This window comes from Phoxinus phoxinus, assembly GCF_949152265.1.
Source record: "Phoxinus phoxinus genome assembly, chromosome: 19".
NCBI lineage: Eukaryota > Metazoa > Chordata > Actinopteri > Cypriniformes > Leuciscidae > Phoxinus > Phoxinus phoxinus.
Window position 1 is genome coordinate 3145729 of NC_136894.1, and position 15892 is coordinate 3161620.

Below are 15892 nucleotides of genomic sequence, written 5' to 3' on the forward strand. Positions count from 1 at the left end.
CTGAATTAACTGTAACTTTTTATATTTTTAGTTTTCATGTATATTATACTCTTGTTTAATTTTAGAAATAAAAATAAGCTTTTGCCATTCCGTTTATTTTCTTTTTTTTAAGGCTTTAGTTTTTTTTTTTTTCAGTTTCAGTATTAGTATAGTTGTATTTCCAGTTAATAATTTTAGAGCTTCAACTTAAACTTATTTTAGTTTATTTATAGGCATAATTTCTCAAGTTTTTCAACTATATTTGTATTTTATTTTATTTCAGCTTAAGTTCACAATTAAAAGATTTTGTTTTGTTTTAGTCATTGATAATAACCCTGTCTTGATGCAATATTAATTGCAATGAAATAGTCACATAGATGCTCTCTCCCACATATATTGCTATGCTCTTATTTCCAATGTTGGTTTAAGTAGCAAATGGTGGTAATAGATGAGAAATGTACAAATCAAATCTGTAAATCAAACACAGGAGAATGAGAGAAGAATAGGCTTCTTCTCTCATTCTCCTGTGTTTGATTTACAGACACACATTTTACACCCTTACCACACACACACACTCGCATATTCTTTATGTGAGAAGATAAAAACTTGAGACAGTCATTTTATGGTAAAATTTGAAATGTATGGTAGAAACTGTCTGCTGTGCTTTCTGGAAATTGATCATACAGATTTATATATAAGAATGTTTCAGGCATTAAAAATTTTTTTTATAAAAACTTTTTATTAGAATACTATACTTGAGGAAAAAAGCTGAAGGACCATTTCAGATATTGTCAAAAACACAACATATGTTATTAATCGTAAGTGTTTTATTAATAATGCATGCTCCTGGCTCATTAATATCCCGTATTGGAGGTCAACAAGGAGCAGTTTAAAGGGATAGTTCACCCCAAAATGAAAATCCTGTCATCATTTACTCACCCTTATGTTGTTCCAAACCTGTACGAGTTTCTTCTGTTGAACACAAAAGGAGATATTTTAAATGCGTCAAATGTTTGATTACCAACATTCTTCAAAATATCTTATTTTGTGTTCAACAGAAGAAATAAACTCATACAAAAGATTCAGCCTCACACCACAGGAAGATCTGATCAAATAATCTGTGGAACCATCAAGACAATCGGGACTTTAGGCTTGTCAGAAAACGAGAATAGGGTCCAAAATCTGCCAGATTATCTTGTGTTGTGTTAATAACTGCATTCTACTGACACCTATAGGATTAATGCTGTATATCATCCCAGAGTCTAATCACTTTATTGCTTCATTATTCATAAAGGAATAACAAACTCAGTGCTACATGAGTCCAGGTAACTAACTACAAAACATAACATTTAATAAAAAGCAAATAAAAGAGCATGCAATTAATCAAAATATGAAACGGAATAGGTTTCCAAATCAATATAACAAACAGAAACGGAGGCAAACCAAAGAGATTTAAATCACCTTAAACTGATAAGAACACACCTTAAGACCATCATAAACCTACATTCAAATGTGAATAATCCTCTAATGTATTTCTCATATCACGTCTATATTGTTTCCTTTCCACATTTCTCTCTTATATACACACACACAAATATAGTTTTTGTCATTCAAGAACTGCCAAAGCAATTAAAGGGTTAATAATGTTTTAGGACCATCAAACAGAGAAAACAGTGTCTGTAGACTTCTCGCCAAATGCAACATCTCTTCCTTTGAATATCTGCTTCTCTTTATGTTTTGTTTTGTAATTTTCGCTCTCATTCACAACTCCTTTTCTCACTGGGGAGGATCACTGTAAGAGAAGGGGGAACAGTTACTGATCTGCTCTGCATGTGCATGCCCTATACACTGCATTCAATATTGAAGGACAAAACTTCACTTAATAAATGCATATTGCTCACATAGTTTCATAGGTGCTGTCTTTCGTTTTGAGGAACCGCATGGCGAAAAAAGCCCCAGCTTGCAACACCAACACCAGGATGATCCCCCCAATGAAGCTGGACAGGTCAAATGATGCTTGAGAGAACTCAGAGCTCACGTTATCTGTGTGTGAGAGTGTGTTATGACAGAGAATGAAAAAGAGAATTCAGTAAACAACTAAAACACAGACATGTGAGGATTTATACAGAGAAAATGAAACGCCTCACCTTTGCCTCCACCAACAGCGGATCCACCATCTGCTGCTAAAGACAACACATATATCAACACACTCCCTTTAGAAAACATTCATTTGCAAATGTACGCAGGTTGTGATATACTATGGCAAGCCGTTTTAACATTTAATCATTTAAGCATACTAGTATCTATTTTCATGCTACTAGTACTTATTTTTTAGATACTAGTATCTATTCCATTAAGTACTAGTACTTATTCATTAGATACTAGTACTTATTCATTAGATACTAGTGCTTATTCTTTAGATACTAGTGCTTATTCTTTAGGTACTAGTACCTTTTTAAAGATACTAGTACTTATTCATTAGATACTAGTACCTAATAAATAGATACTAGTACTTATTCATTAGATACTAGTACTTATTCAATAGATACTAGTACTTATTCATTAGATACTAGTACTTATTCATTAGATACTAGTACTTATTCATTAGATACTAGTACTTATTCATTAGATACTAGTACTTATTTAATAGATACTATTCATTAGATACTAGTACTTATTTAAATAGTGACTAGTAACTATTTTTTTGTTACTAGTAAAAAAAACCTTTTTTTGCCATTGACTTCTATGGGATCTGTCATTTAGATATCAACTAATCACTTCTGACTAGTATCTATTCCAATTTTGACTAGTACATATATATTAGATACTAGTACTTATTCATTAGGTACTAGTACTTATTTTTTAGATACTAGTACATTTTTATAGATACTAGTACCTATTAAATAGATACTAGTAGCTATTAAATAGATACTAGTACTTATTCTTTAGATACTAGTGCTTATTATTTAGATACTAGTGCTTATTATTTAGATACTAGTACTTATTCATTAGATACTAGTACTTATTCATTAGATACTAGTACTTATTTAATAGATACTAGTGCCTATTTATTAGATACTAGTATTTATTCCAAATGTTACTAGTAAGATTTTAAATTTTACTAGTAAGATTTTTAATTGAACTCTACCGTGGCCGTTCTGACTAGTCATAACATAAGACTAGTAAAAAAGCAGTTGTGACTAGTAAAATAAGAATAGTTACTAGTAACAATTACAAAAGATACTAGTGTCTAATAAATAGTTACTAGTATCTATTGAATAAGTACTAGTATCTAATGAATAAGTACTAGTATCTAATTAATAGATACTAGTATCTAAATAATAAGCACTAGTATCTAAAGAATAAGTACTAGTATCTAAAAAATAAGTACTAGTATCTATTAAAAGGTACTAGTATCTAAAAAATAAGTACTAGTACCTAATGAATAAGTACTAGTATCTAATATATATGTACTAGTCACAATTGGAATAGATACTAGTCAGATGTGAATAGTTGATATCTAAATGACAGATCCCATAGAAGTCAATGGCAAAAAAAAATTTTTTTTACTAGTAACAAAAAAATAGTGACTAGTCACTATTTAAATAAGTACTAGTATCTAATGAATAAGTACTAGTATCTATTGAATAAGTACTAGTATCTATTGAATAAGTACTAGTATCTAATGAATAAGTACTAGTATCTATTGAATAAGTACTAGTATCTATTGAATAAGTACTAGTATCTATTGAATAAGTACTAGTATCTAATGAATAAGTACTAGTATCTATTTATTAGGTACTAGTATCTAATGAATAAGTACTAGTATCTTTAAAAAGGTACTAGTACCTAAAGAATAAGCACTAGTATCTAATGAATAAGTACTAGTACTTAATGGAATAGATACTAGTATCTAAAAAATAAGTACTAGTAGCATGAAAATAGATACTAGTAGGCTTAAATGATTAAATGTTAAAACGGCTTGCCATAGATTATCAGTTTTTTTTTTTTGCTCACTTTGACACATGCCGGTCTCATTGTAGACAGAGCAGCCTCCAGAGTCTTCAGTGTCAGACATGCATCTTGTGTCATTTCCTGAAAATTAAACACATTTTTTACACTTTAAGGCAAGCCTCCAACGTTAGCAAAAATACAGTACACAGTGAAGAGGCCAGAGGACTTTTTTTAATGATGTCAATGGAGGAGAGGCTTCCTGCTTTTGCAGTAAAACTGCTAATCGGTTATTAATGAATCGACAGCTATCGTCTAAGCTTCAACATGTTTGCCATTAAACATTCGTTTTGGATTGATCTATTTTAAGAGTTTACGGAGAAAATGCTATTTTATAAGAGAAGTTGCTGACTATTTTGCGACAGGTAGGATTCCATTTACAGCATTTCTCATTAATTTCTATGGTAGGCTATCCGCAAACAGTGATTGACTGTCGCACAACTCTGAGAGAAATTCAATGACGTCAAGGCTGTAATGTGATTGGTTATCAAGGTTGGCCGCGTTACGCTTTGTCCAATGGGCAGCACTACCCTAAAACACGTCCTTAAAGGGATAGTTCACCCCAAAATGTGGTCATTACCACATACCAATACTTACCCTGAAGTTATTCCAAACCTGTATGAGTTTCTTTGTTCTACTGAACAAGAAGATATTTTGAAGAATGTCTGTAACCAAATCCATTTGATGACCCCATTGACTTCCATAGTAGCCTAGGCTATGAAAACAAAAAAATTACTATGGAAGTCAATGGGGACCATTAACCGCTTGGTTACAGACATTCTTCAAAATATCTTCTTTTGTTTTCAGCAGAAGAAATTCATACAGGTTTGGAACAACTTAAGGTAAATGAGTAAACTTGAGTAAATGATGACAGAATTTGTATTTTGGTGAACTATCCCTTTAAATAGTTAAGTTCGGCAGCACTTGATCCAGTAATACTAACACTTTCTCTTCTATTCTATTTATTAAAAAAATAAAAAAGCACACGTTACGTGTTCTGCGTTAGCTTAAACTGAGAAGGGTCGTAGCAATTGTATTTTGTTGTCTTACTGTTAGTTAAACTGCTTCTATTGTTCTCATTTGTAAGTAATTTTGGATAAAAGCGTCTGCTAAACGAATAAATGTAATGTAATGTAAGTTGTGTTTGTGTAAAGCTGGGTGGGTAACGTTATAGACAGCATGTAAGCCTATAGTTGTATTTTAGAAATGGGTCTAAATGAGAGCGAGAAAGAGACTGTGTTACAGAAATGGTTGCCTTGGCAACTGAGCATGAATAGACTAAGATGCTACTTCTTGTTGAACATCTCTCTCTCTCTCTCTCTCTCTCTCTCTCTCTCTCTCTCTCTCTCTCTCTCTCTCTCTCTCTCTCTCTCTCTCTCTCGTTATGTCTCCCTTACACTTATTTCCAGGAGGGTGGATAATGGCGTTGAATTATTTACAGAGTCTGATGTCTGTGTGGACGGGAGCTGTAACTGCCTGTGTTTGAATAATTCACCGGGTTGTTCCTGAGCTCTCTCTCCGTGGCTCGGATCGCATGTCCGTCAGTGGGATCCTCTGTATGTATGTGTGCATAAACAACAGAGACATTGCACAGGAGAATACATTCAAACTCATATGCTATGCTACATGTGTTTTTTACCGTCATTACAGCTTTGCCAGACACATCGAGTCAGGTTGAGGGCCGGGTCTCCGCTGATACAGCCATCACACGAGTCAAACTGAGAACAGTCCCCGAGTGAATCATCTGTCAATCCATCAAGAGATAAAAGATGTAAGCTTATATTCACCTGCTCACATAACACCTCATCCCCTGGTTTCACAGACAAGGTTTAAGCTAGTCCCAGACTAAAATGCATGTTTGAGCTGTTTTATACTGAAAGCAACTTGCACTGATCCTAAAATAGCAATGTCAGTGCTATTGTTTTGTCTCGAGAAACACACCAGTATTGTTGTATAATGCATGTAAAAAATAATAAAAAAAGCTATTTAAATGTTCTAATTGAACTAAGGCCTATTCCTGGCTTAATCTAAACCCTGTCTGTAAAGGCCCTTATGTTTGAGAGGGAAGTTAGAAATGTTACAGGGGGACATGCTAATAGTTGATACATAATAATCTCTTAATAATTGTAAGTCTCGTTCAGCAGCACACACTCAAATACAACTGAACAAAACAGACTTTTTTATAAAGGCTTAGCTACTCTAAATTTGAGCAAAACTCTGCAATCTCAAAAATTGCAAGGATTATAGTAATGTTTTAAAAATACTAATTTAAGATCTTACTAACATGTCTTGTTTATAAGCTAAAATCATAAATATAATGATTAAAATAAAAGTTTATGTCATGGCTGAGATACATCAGAGAAAGATAAAGATAAGGGAAAACTATTTTTAAAGTTAAGATTCTTCAGCATACAATCTTCTTACCTGGTTCTTGTGAATTGGTTATAATAACCTGCGTTAGAAGTGCAGTCCCACAGAGTGCGGCCAACACACACCTCATCCTCAAAGACTCGACGGTGATTCCACCGATAATAACGAATCAGTCGAACTTATAGTCAGACTTACTCGGCTGAACACGAGCCCAATAAAGCAGCTAAAAGCTGAAACAAGCCAACAGGTTGAAAGTGAAACGCCCGATGAACTGAGAAACACACAAATAACTTTTCCTCACCCCAAAAAGCCGAAAACTAAAAACTTAAAGAATAGGAGTCATAAACACACACGTGTCTGTCAAGCTAACATCCAGTCCTAAATGTCTGTGTCCTCCAGATGAAAGGTCGTTGTGAACTGTGAGGAGTGTGTGTGTGTGTGTGTGTGTGTGTGTGTGTGTGTGTGTGTTGACGTCATGCACTTTGATTCAGTGGGACTGGAAGGTGTGTAATGCGAGACGGGTAACATAGCAACCAAATGGGACATGACCATGTCTTGACATCCACACCACTGAAGAAATTCTGCCTTTTCACGAGCCGACTGCAGAAATGTGTCACACCTCAGCCCAGATTCAGGTCCATACTGGTTCTGTCCACCTTCTGTCTATCTGTCTATCTCTCTGGTGGCCCAGAAAAGCTTTAGGGATCCAGTTGTAATATAGCGGAAGGGTAAAAGGCTGTGTGGATGCCTATGGCCTATTTATATATTTAATATAACACACAAACACAGACCAAAAGGGAAAAGAAAAAAACACAAATGATGGCCAACAGGAATGTCACAATATTTATATGTTTCAAAATATACAAAAATAGATTTTAGCATAAATATATTTTCAATAAGTTTTAGTTACTTAAATGTATTTTTTTTGGCCATTTTTGAGTATATTTTCATTCTATTTACATTTATACTGTACAATATATATATATATATATCAGCCGATAAAAGCAATTAGCCTATTTATTGGCCATCAGCCGATTGTTACATAAGATCGGTTTAAAAAGCCAATTATATCGTCATGAAGACAAGTGTTTAAAACTACCTCATGTGTAACTGAGTTGTATACAAACATGTCAGTTTTTATTAGTGTAATTATTATATCAGAAAATAAATAGCATTTGAATATAATAGCTATAATATTATAGTAACGTACCAAATGAGAGGGTTCCCTGTATAATTTACAGTTGGGAGAGATTTTTTTTTCCTTAAGAAAATCAAACTATCGGTATCTACAGATATTTTTTCGCCCCCTGAAGTGCATTTTTTAATATATTTTGGCATTTGACCGTTTAAACAAACATATATTTAGTGTATATTTTAAATGTTGTTGTTTTTTGCTGTAGGGTCAGAGCCGGAGAGACTGAGACTTTGACTTAGTTACGTAACAAGTTCCCCTTTCTCCATCCCTCAAGTCCTCTGCATCCTCGCCGTCCTCCTGGATGATCACGAAAGTCACAACATCATGAAGTGGGCAGAGGAGGTGATGATGTAATGAATGTGGGTGCAGGAGGTCATCTTATGTAGGAGGAGGCGGTCACCACTATCAGTGCCACATCATTTTACACATCTGGGATCTCTGCAAATCAGGTCAGCATTTGTTTTATCCACACACACAATAAATCCAGTGCCGACCCACCGCTCAATTAAAACCCACTGAGAATCTCACCATCACTCTGTAAACTTGCAAGATCAATTGTTAGTGCAAGGCTGTGTGAATAGAGAGAGAGAGAAAGAGAGAGAGAGAGAGAGAGAGAGAGAGAGAGAGAGAGAGAGAGAGAAAGAGAGAGAGAGAGAGAGCGAGAGAGACAGATGTTATAATATTTTATTATTTTGATGTGTTTATAATTATTATATGTATTCCAAGCTTTGGCAATATTGTATTGTGTACAGTCATGCCAATAAAGCAATTTTGAATTGAATTGACAGAGAGAGAGAGATAAAGATAAACTCTAGCTCAATCACAACAGCAGCAAAGTATGTAACAGCCTGCCACAAACTACGAGAGTCAGCCAGTGGACAAAACTAAAGTCTGAATGTTGGTACAAATGTACAAAAGTGTTTTTTTTTTTTTTTTATGTATATATATATATATATGAATGTATTCATACATTTGTTTACGGATTCATTTTATTGATCTGTTCATTGCCAATGTAATGGCCAATGCTTTGGCAATACTGTACAAGTCATGCCAATAAAGCTCATTTGAATTTGAATTTGAGATAAAGAGAGAGAGAGAGAGAGAGAGAGAGAGAGAGAGAGAGAGAGAGAGAGAGAGAGAGAGAGAGAGAGTGGGCGTCCTCCTCTAGGGAGAACTAGGTGCAGAGATAAAGACGCGCATGCGCTCTGCAGATATTAGGTAACTGGGAGAAATTCCGCAGTACACCCCCCACCACACACACACACACACACACACACACACACACACACACACACACACACACACAGACTTCCCGCCGAAACTGAGGACAAGGAGAGACAGCGCTAGAATGTTAAATAGTGTCTGTCCTCTTATTTCTCTCATTGACATAATCTCAGCGAACCTCAGAAATGAGCTTCTGCTGTATATCTGCTCGTGCCGACTGACACGTGAACTGCATTAGGCCAATGATGTTTTATTGCTAATTACGTAGATTGTTACTAAACAGATTTGTACAGGTTTGATAAAGCGAACACTAAAGCTGCACCCAGACAGAAATCCTGGAAAACTGTTGCTGTGTTTATGCAACACGGTCCAGTTGTGTTAGTCTGGTTGGTGTATTCTAATGTATTTCGGTTGATTCAGTGATTTCAAATAATATTACATTTTATATTAATTCGGATGTATTTGTTATTATATATTTTTCAGTGTGACTAGTTTATAGCTGGTCTAGTAATTAGCTGGTGCACACTTGTAGACTATATTGTGCCAACAAACCAGTTAATACGTACTCGCGGTTTCACAGACAAGGCTTAAGTTAGTCCCAGACTAAAATGCATGTTTGAGTTTATAACTGAAAGCAACTTGCACTGGCACGTCTTAAAATATGTCAATGCCATTGTTTTGTCTCAAGATGCACACCAGTAATGTTTTTTTCTAAGACATGTTTATAGGAATGCCCTAATTGAAGGCCTAATCCTGGCTTAGTCGATGAACATAAGGTACAAATACATTCCATAACAGCTTAAGGTAGCCAACTAATTTATGTTTTAATAGTACCAGCTAATGTCCAGCTTAGACCAGTTAGAAACCAGTTCCACAACACAGCTGGATGTTTCCCGCAACAGGGTAGTCTTAAAAACAGGATTGCTTGACAGTATCATCAGTCAGTATCTAAGGGGGTTGATATTAAATTCCTCTAGCTGGTGACCACCGGAAGCACATGCCCTTTTACGGAGAACAGGAGAGTTTCCCCGTATTGTAGCGCGCGCGCCCACTCGCTTCATTGACATGCAGAGCCACGCGAGCACTGCGACGCCCACGCGCCGAATCTGCCGGGAAGCGCCATAATCTCCTTCATCTGCAGGGAAATTATGTCATAGCTCAGCTGTATAACCTTCAGGCATCCGAATAGCAGCATATTAAAACAAATGCTTAATTAGGCAGTTGTGTGCGTGCGTGCATGCGACATGATACAATTAGCTTAGTCAAGGTTACAGATGAAACACATGGGATTTTGTGAAAGCAATAATCGTGCCACGCACGCACCCCAATAGTGCGGCACAACTGACGTCACCATCAAGTTTTTCAGCACCATGGACAGCAGTGACTCACTCGCACATTCACTCTCCATCACACTCGCTCGGGCATGCATGCAACACAACACACCCATTGGTGCGTGCATTATGTGTGCTGTGTTAGTCAACTAAGTTAGTTGTAATATTTCGAGATTTTTAAGAAAACCCTGACTGTGTCTTTTGGTTCACGCAAGGGCTGCCTTTAACAAGGCCAATTCATCTCTCTCTCTCTCTCTCTCTCCCTCTCTCTCTCTCTCCCTCTCTCACGCGCGCGCGCCGTCGCAGTGGGCGGGGTGAAAGAATGCGGTATTTTTATGAATGAAAAAAGCTACGACAGAGGCTGGTGTTCCTGCGAGTCTCCTGATTGGCCAACCGGGGCAGAATCGCCCGTCATCACCGTAACTGACGTCATTGGGGAATCGGTGAGGGTATAGCTCTCTGCCCACCGGAGCCGAGTGTTATACAGAAGCGCTGGAAACACCGAGGACAGCTGAGCTTCGCCAGATATCTTTTTCACGAGACCTGGATTTGCACGGATCCCTGTTATTCACTGGCGGCTCGAGCTCAGATTTCTGCTGGATGCTGGCGTGAGGAATTGTCAGCTTTGCAATCTTCACCCGTAAGTGTTTTATGCATCTTTATATGTACTATGTGAAAGCTTGTTAAATTTGAGTTGAGTTACTGTGTTGTCAGAAATGCGCTGTGAAAATACAGCGAGAATATTGAATGCATTGTTACAGGGTTGCATTGTGTATTTATTTTACATAACCGTGTATGTATAGACCAATCAGCTAGAACTTCAAAACGGTGATTCCCATGCGCGCGCACGTGTAACCCCACAGGATTCAGGGGATATACTTGAAAATATTTATTTTGATTATACACCTACAAAACCTACTGAAGTAATGACTCGTGTGTCACGTGAAAGAAAAAGATTTCAGTTTTTTTTCAATTTTCAGATTTCAGATTTACTTACAGCTGCAAAGAGGATGGAAAACATTGCTTTGAAATAGATAGGATGATATGAAAATAGGGCCGCAAGTTTAAAATCAGCCTTTCTATGAACAATGTAAATGTAAAATGTTACCAACAATACCTTACCACACCTAGGTAACACTAAAATAATGCAATATGCAGTGAAAAAAATGCGTAAAATGTAGCATGTATACAGACACAAGAATGAAAAAGAAATATTAATATTTTATTATATTAATATAGAATTTATAATTTTTATATAATATAGCTCACATCAAAGACATTTATAATTTTAGGTAAATGTACCATGCTGCCCACAAAAAAATATTAGGCTACATAACAGCAACTTTGATAATAATAATAAATGTTTTTAAGCAGAAAATCATCATGATTTCTGAAGGATCATGTGACACTGAAGACTGGAGTAATGAAGCTGGAAATTCAGCTTTGATCACTGGAATAAATTCAAGTTTAAAATATATTCAAGTAGAAAACAGTTCTTTTAAATTATAATAATATTTCTGTTTTTACTTTATTTTTGATCAAATAAATCCCGCCTTGGTGAGCATAAAATATAGTAGTAGTGTATTTATATTATATGTTTCAATGCAGAATTCATCCATATATTATAATTCAATATTATTTGTACATTAAAATGTAAATGCATTAATGTAAAGAAGTGTTCCCTTGCCAGCATCTCGAGCAGTGCTTGTAGTGAGCTTTGGTTGTCAGATGTTGTTCCCAGCGGTTCCTCGGCGTGTCATAATGAGGTCAGGGGTCTCCCTGCTGTGGACTGCGTGACTAACCCTTCTCTCCCTCCCCCACAGAAATGGCCCTGAACAACTCTGAAGTGGGTTTAGAAGTCATCTTGGCGATGGACCAACTCCTGGAGCTCACCCCGTCCAACGTGACCCCTATACCCCTGGAGTCCGGCACAGTGATGACTCCATGGGACGTGGCGCTGTGTGTATCCGGAGCTGTGATCTGCTGCGAGAACGCCATCGTGGTGGCCACCATCTTCTCCTCGTCGTCTCTGCGGGCTCCCATGTTCTTGTTGATCGGCAGCCTGGCGTGGGCCGACTTCCTGGCAGGGGCGGGGCTTCTTTTACACTTCCTGTCCCGCCGGTGCGTTTACTCGGAGGCTCTCGAGCTGGGAAGTGTGGGTCTGTTGGTGAGCGCGCTCTGCGCGTCAGTCTTCTCTCTGTTGGGGATCACCCTGGACCGGTTCCTCTCGCTGCACCGCGCGCTGACTTACGGATCCCGCCGCACACACGCGCAAACACTCTGCGCTCTGGCCGTCGGCTGGACTTTTGCGGGTCTGCAAGGTGCTCTACCTGCGTTGGGCTGGAACTGCTTGCATGATGGAGAATCCTGCAGCGTGCTCCGACCTTTGACCCGAGTGCACCTGGCGACTCTATGTGGAGGCTTCCTGCTGACCTTAGCTTTAATGCTGCAGCTGAACGCCCGAATCTGCAGCGTCGTGCTCCGCCACTCGCATCAAATCGCCCTCCAGAGGCACACACTCCCGTCCGCTCGCACACACACGCGCCGCCGGGTTCACACGCTCGCGCTCATCCTCACCACGTTCGCCAGCTGCTGGATGCCCTTCGCCTTGTACGGGCTTCTGGCCGACGGCTCGTCACCGGCTCTCTACACTTACGCCACGCTGGTTCCGGTCACTGGAAACTCTCTGCTGAACCCTCTGATCTACGCCTACAGGAACACACACATACAGAGAGTCCTGCGACAGGCCTGCTGCTGCTGTCTTCCCAACACACCCAACAAACACACACACACCCCCAGTGACGTCTGACACGTCAGAACGATCAGAAAACGCTTCAGAAGATTCTATGGTGCCATTAAAGATTGCGTTTCACATTTTATGTCTGTTCCGGTTTGGGAACAGTTGCCAAATCAGTTACCATGACCACTGTCAGTGACCTGAGCTACTCCGCATTAAGTTATGTCATTCTAAAAGGGGTTATGTAGCAGTGTTGTTTATTTTTGATTGAGAAAACTGCCACTGTATCCTTTTAGCTAGTTGCCAACTAAAGGGATCCAAGCAGAAAGTCTCCCGTCCGCTTTATCGTCTCAGATTTGTGCCTCATTTTATGTCCTCTGAAGGTCAGAGTTACTGATGGAATCAAAATCATTTGCACTTTACGACGATGACTTGACTTTTAAGCTGAAACTTTTGTTTTTAACAATCAAAATTATTTGCCGTTTTGTTATTCTGACTGATGTTTTTTATACTTCATAAATGTCTTGTTTGCACTTACAATGTATTAATGTTGCACAAAATGTCCAAATGTATGAGTGAATGTTTTATTGTTGAAATGAGATGTTTTATGGAATATGTTTATAAATAATAAATTGTAACTTTTGTACATTTTCTGTTGTGTTTTTTGCAAGTATTTTTATTATATCGAAAGTGGGAAAGTTTGTGGTTTTAACTTTAATTTAAATTTAAATATTAAATATGAATCAGGGTTATAAGCTGACTAAAACCATAAAAAACATCTGCAATAATTTAAATAAATAAATGTATTTTATTTTAGCTAGTTGCCAAGGTCGCAATTGTTTTTAACTTCATTTAGTTTAACTTGATAAAATAAATAAAACTGAAATAAAAACGATATATAGGCTACATTACAAAAAAATGCTAAAACATAAAATGTCTTAATCTTTACGTAATATTACACTTTAAACAGATTTTTTTTTTCTAAATATTAATAAAAACTATAATAGTATCTCAGCGATACTAAAAGAACACTGCTAAGAATATCTAGAATTTAATTACATGGTTTTTAACCTTCTGCAACAGTAAAAATCAACCTAGTGTCATATTTATTATTACTAAATGTATACTAAATGTGCTGCTGATACTGAGTGGGACACGTAAGGGCCGTTCACACCAAGAATGATACCTATAGCAATAACTACCAACATTATGTTTATTATAATCGCGCGCTGCCGTTTTGTCATCTGCCACTTTAAAGGTTCAGTAAGAGATTTCTGAGAAACGCTGTTCACTCCTCCCACATAGCAGTGCTTCGCCTTCTGAGAATATAGTTCCCAGTATGTATACGGTTAGAAGATGGCTGTCTCATGTGACCTTGTTATTTGTACACGCTGTGACTATACAAATCACAACATGTAAATAGGAAAATGTTGGTGTTATTTTGTCACTTATTGGGAGCAGTGTGCTAGCTGGAGCCGTTTACCTCCAGTGTTTGTGCTAAGCTAGGCTAGCGATGGGTGCGTCAGACAGAGTTACGGCACGCACGGAGATGAGAAGGGTATGTGTGGACTTATCTAACTCTGGGGGATACGGTGAATAAGCTAAAGTCCCAAAAAGTCGCCGTGTTCCTTTAAGGGGCGTTTAGACTCATTAGGGGGAGGTGCCTGTGTTGCATAGCGTGTTTATGTATTTGGGGGCGGAGCTATCAAGATAGGGGTGTGATTCTTTTGGGCAGGGGCGTGTTTTTTCCCCAGTGATTTTAATATCAACAGCGTTTCTCAGAAATCGCTTACTGCACCTTTAGCTCTTTCCCCGTCAGCGTTTTTTAAAAATAAAACAACGTGCATAAGCAATGATCTTGTATCTATAGCCTAAAACTATCTTTTTGCAACACCTGCCAATGGCCGTTGACTTTTTGAAATTTACCAGCCAGCCACCATAAATATTTTTTAATGGCCATTAAACTGTTTTTGCAAAAACCGGCAATGACACCAACATTTTAGATACCAGTGAGTACCAGTATTTGCCTGAGATGCGGCTTTCTGGGCGCACGCTTCAGATGTGTGTTCTCAGAAAATGAATTTAATGAAGTTCCCTTTAATGTCTTCTTGTGCTTGAATATTTAAATTGGCAAGGTTCAACTTTCGTGATAATGCAGCACAACTGTCCTTAGCGTTGTTCACGTTTAATCAAGTTCATGTTCTTACAACATTTTATTTGTTAGGATTCATAAAAATGTTACCGGCGGTCAACTGGCGATTAACACCGTCTCATATACTTGCAGATGCCGATTTTTACTCGCATTGGTGCTTGGCGAGTGTTAATTTTAGGCCCTTCTTTTATCGCTTGTTTCTGCTCCTTTTTTGCTTGTGTTTTGATTTGGAGATTCTACTCTTTCAGAAGAAGACGTGTAATAGCGCCCCCTACCGTAAATCAGTGAAAACACGGAAAGCTTCTGAAAATTCTGTCATGGCGAGGAAAGAGTTAAATGCACGAGCTCTTTAAAGTCAGGTGGAATCTGATTGGCGGTCAGTGTCTTTCATTCATCAGCTAGGAAAAAAATAATAATATTCTGAAAGTAATTGCAATATTGTTCGTCGGTCGTTACAGCTGTGGTGTGGACTTTAATGTTTACATAGAATTATAACTTAATAGTTATATACTCATTCATAAATTATTGGAAAAAAAAAACATCTAATCTTTTTAAATGATCTAGGGCCTCATTTATAAAACAAAAATCCGCGCGAACGTTCATATTTATAAAAACGGTCTTAAAAGGGTTAGTTCACCCAAAAATTCTGTCAGTAATTACTCACCCTCGTGTTGTTTCAACCCCGTAAGACTTTCGTTCATCTTCGTAACACAAATTAAGATATTTTGTATTATTTCTGAGAGCTGTCTCACTTGCCGGACCAGAAAGTTAGTAAAAACATCGTTAAAATCATGGTTAAAATAGTCCAAGTGACTACCGGAAGTTGTGTACTTTGTCCACCTTTCCGTCTGGAAGAGACACGGGTGTACGTTGGTTCTCTGAATCACACACTG

General features: G+C 37.5%; 2 protein-coding genes across 6 annotated transcripts; one reads left to right on the forward strand and one right to left on the reverse strand.

Moving 5' to 3' along the window:
- Window positions 1–706: 706 nt before the first annotated feature.
- Window positions 707–15870, reverse strand: cd164l2 (CD164 sialomucin-like 2). 3 transcript variants are annotated; one of them, XM_079591589.1, is made up of 6 exons: window positions 6415–6754; window positions 5630–5734; window positions 3997–4074; window positions 2127–2162; window positions 1881–2022; window positions 707–1771 (listed from the first exon to the last, which is right to left on the reverse strand). In XM_079591589.1, exons 1-6 carry the CDS (start codon window positions 6488–6490, stop codon window positions 1756–1758), a joined length of 453 nt encoding a protein of 150 aa, XP_079447715.1. In that variant the 5' UTR covers window positions 6491–6754; the 3' UTR covers window positions 707–1755. The 3 variants fall into 3 exon arrangements, with proteins under 3 accessions (XP_079447715.1, XP_079447717.1, XP_079447716.1); XM_079591591.1 differs by lacking the exon at window positions 6415–6754 and adding an exon at window positions 15664–15870 and having other exon boundaries at window positions 981–1771; XM_079591590.1 differs by having other exon boundaries at window positions 981–1771; window positions 2127–2159.
- Window positions 4422–13495, forward strand: gpr3 (G protein-coupled receptor 3). 3 transcript variants are annotated; one of them, XM_079591587.1, is made up of 6 exons: window positions 4422–4482; window positions 5400–5550; window positions 5641–5761; window positions 7761–8004; window positions 10417–10750; window positions 11934–13495. In XM_079591587.1, exon 6 carries the CDS (start codon window positions 11936–11938, stop codon window positions 12917–12919), a length of 984 nt encoding a protein of 327 aa, XP_079447713.1. In that variant the 5' UTR covers window positions 4422–4482; window positions 5400–5550; window positions 5641–5761; window positions 7761–8004; window positions 10417–10750; window positions 11934–11935; the 3' UTR covers window positions 12920–13495. The 3 variants fall into 3 exon arrangements, with proteins under 3 accessions (XP_079447713.1, XP_079447712.1, XP_079447714.1); XM_079591586.1 differs by lacking the exon at window positions 4422–4482 and having other exon boundaries at window positions 5477–5546; XM_079591588.1 differs by lacking the exon at window positions 4422–4482 and having other exon boundaries at window positions 5477–5546; window positions 7830–8004.
- Window positions 15871–15892: the final 22 nt, after the last annotated feature.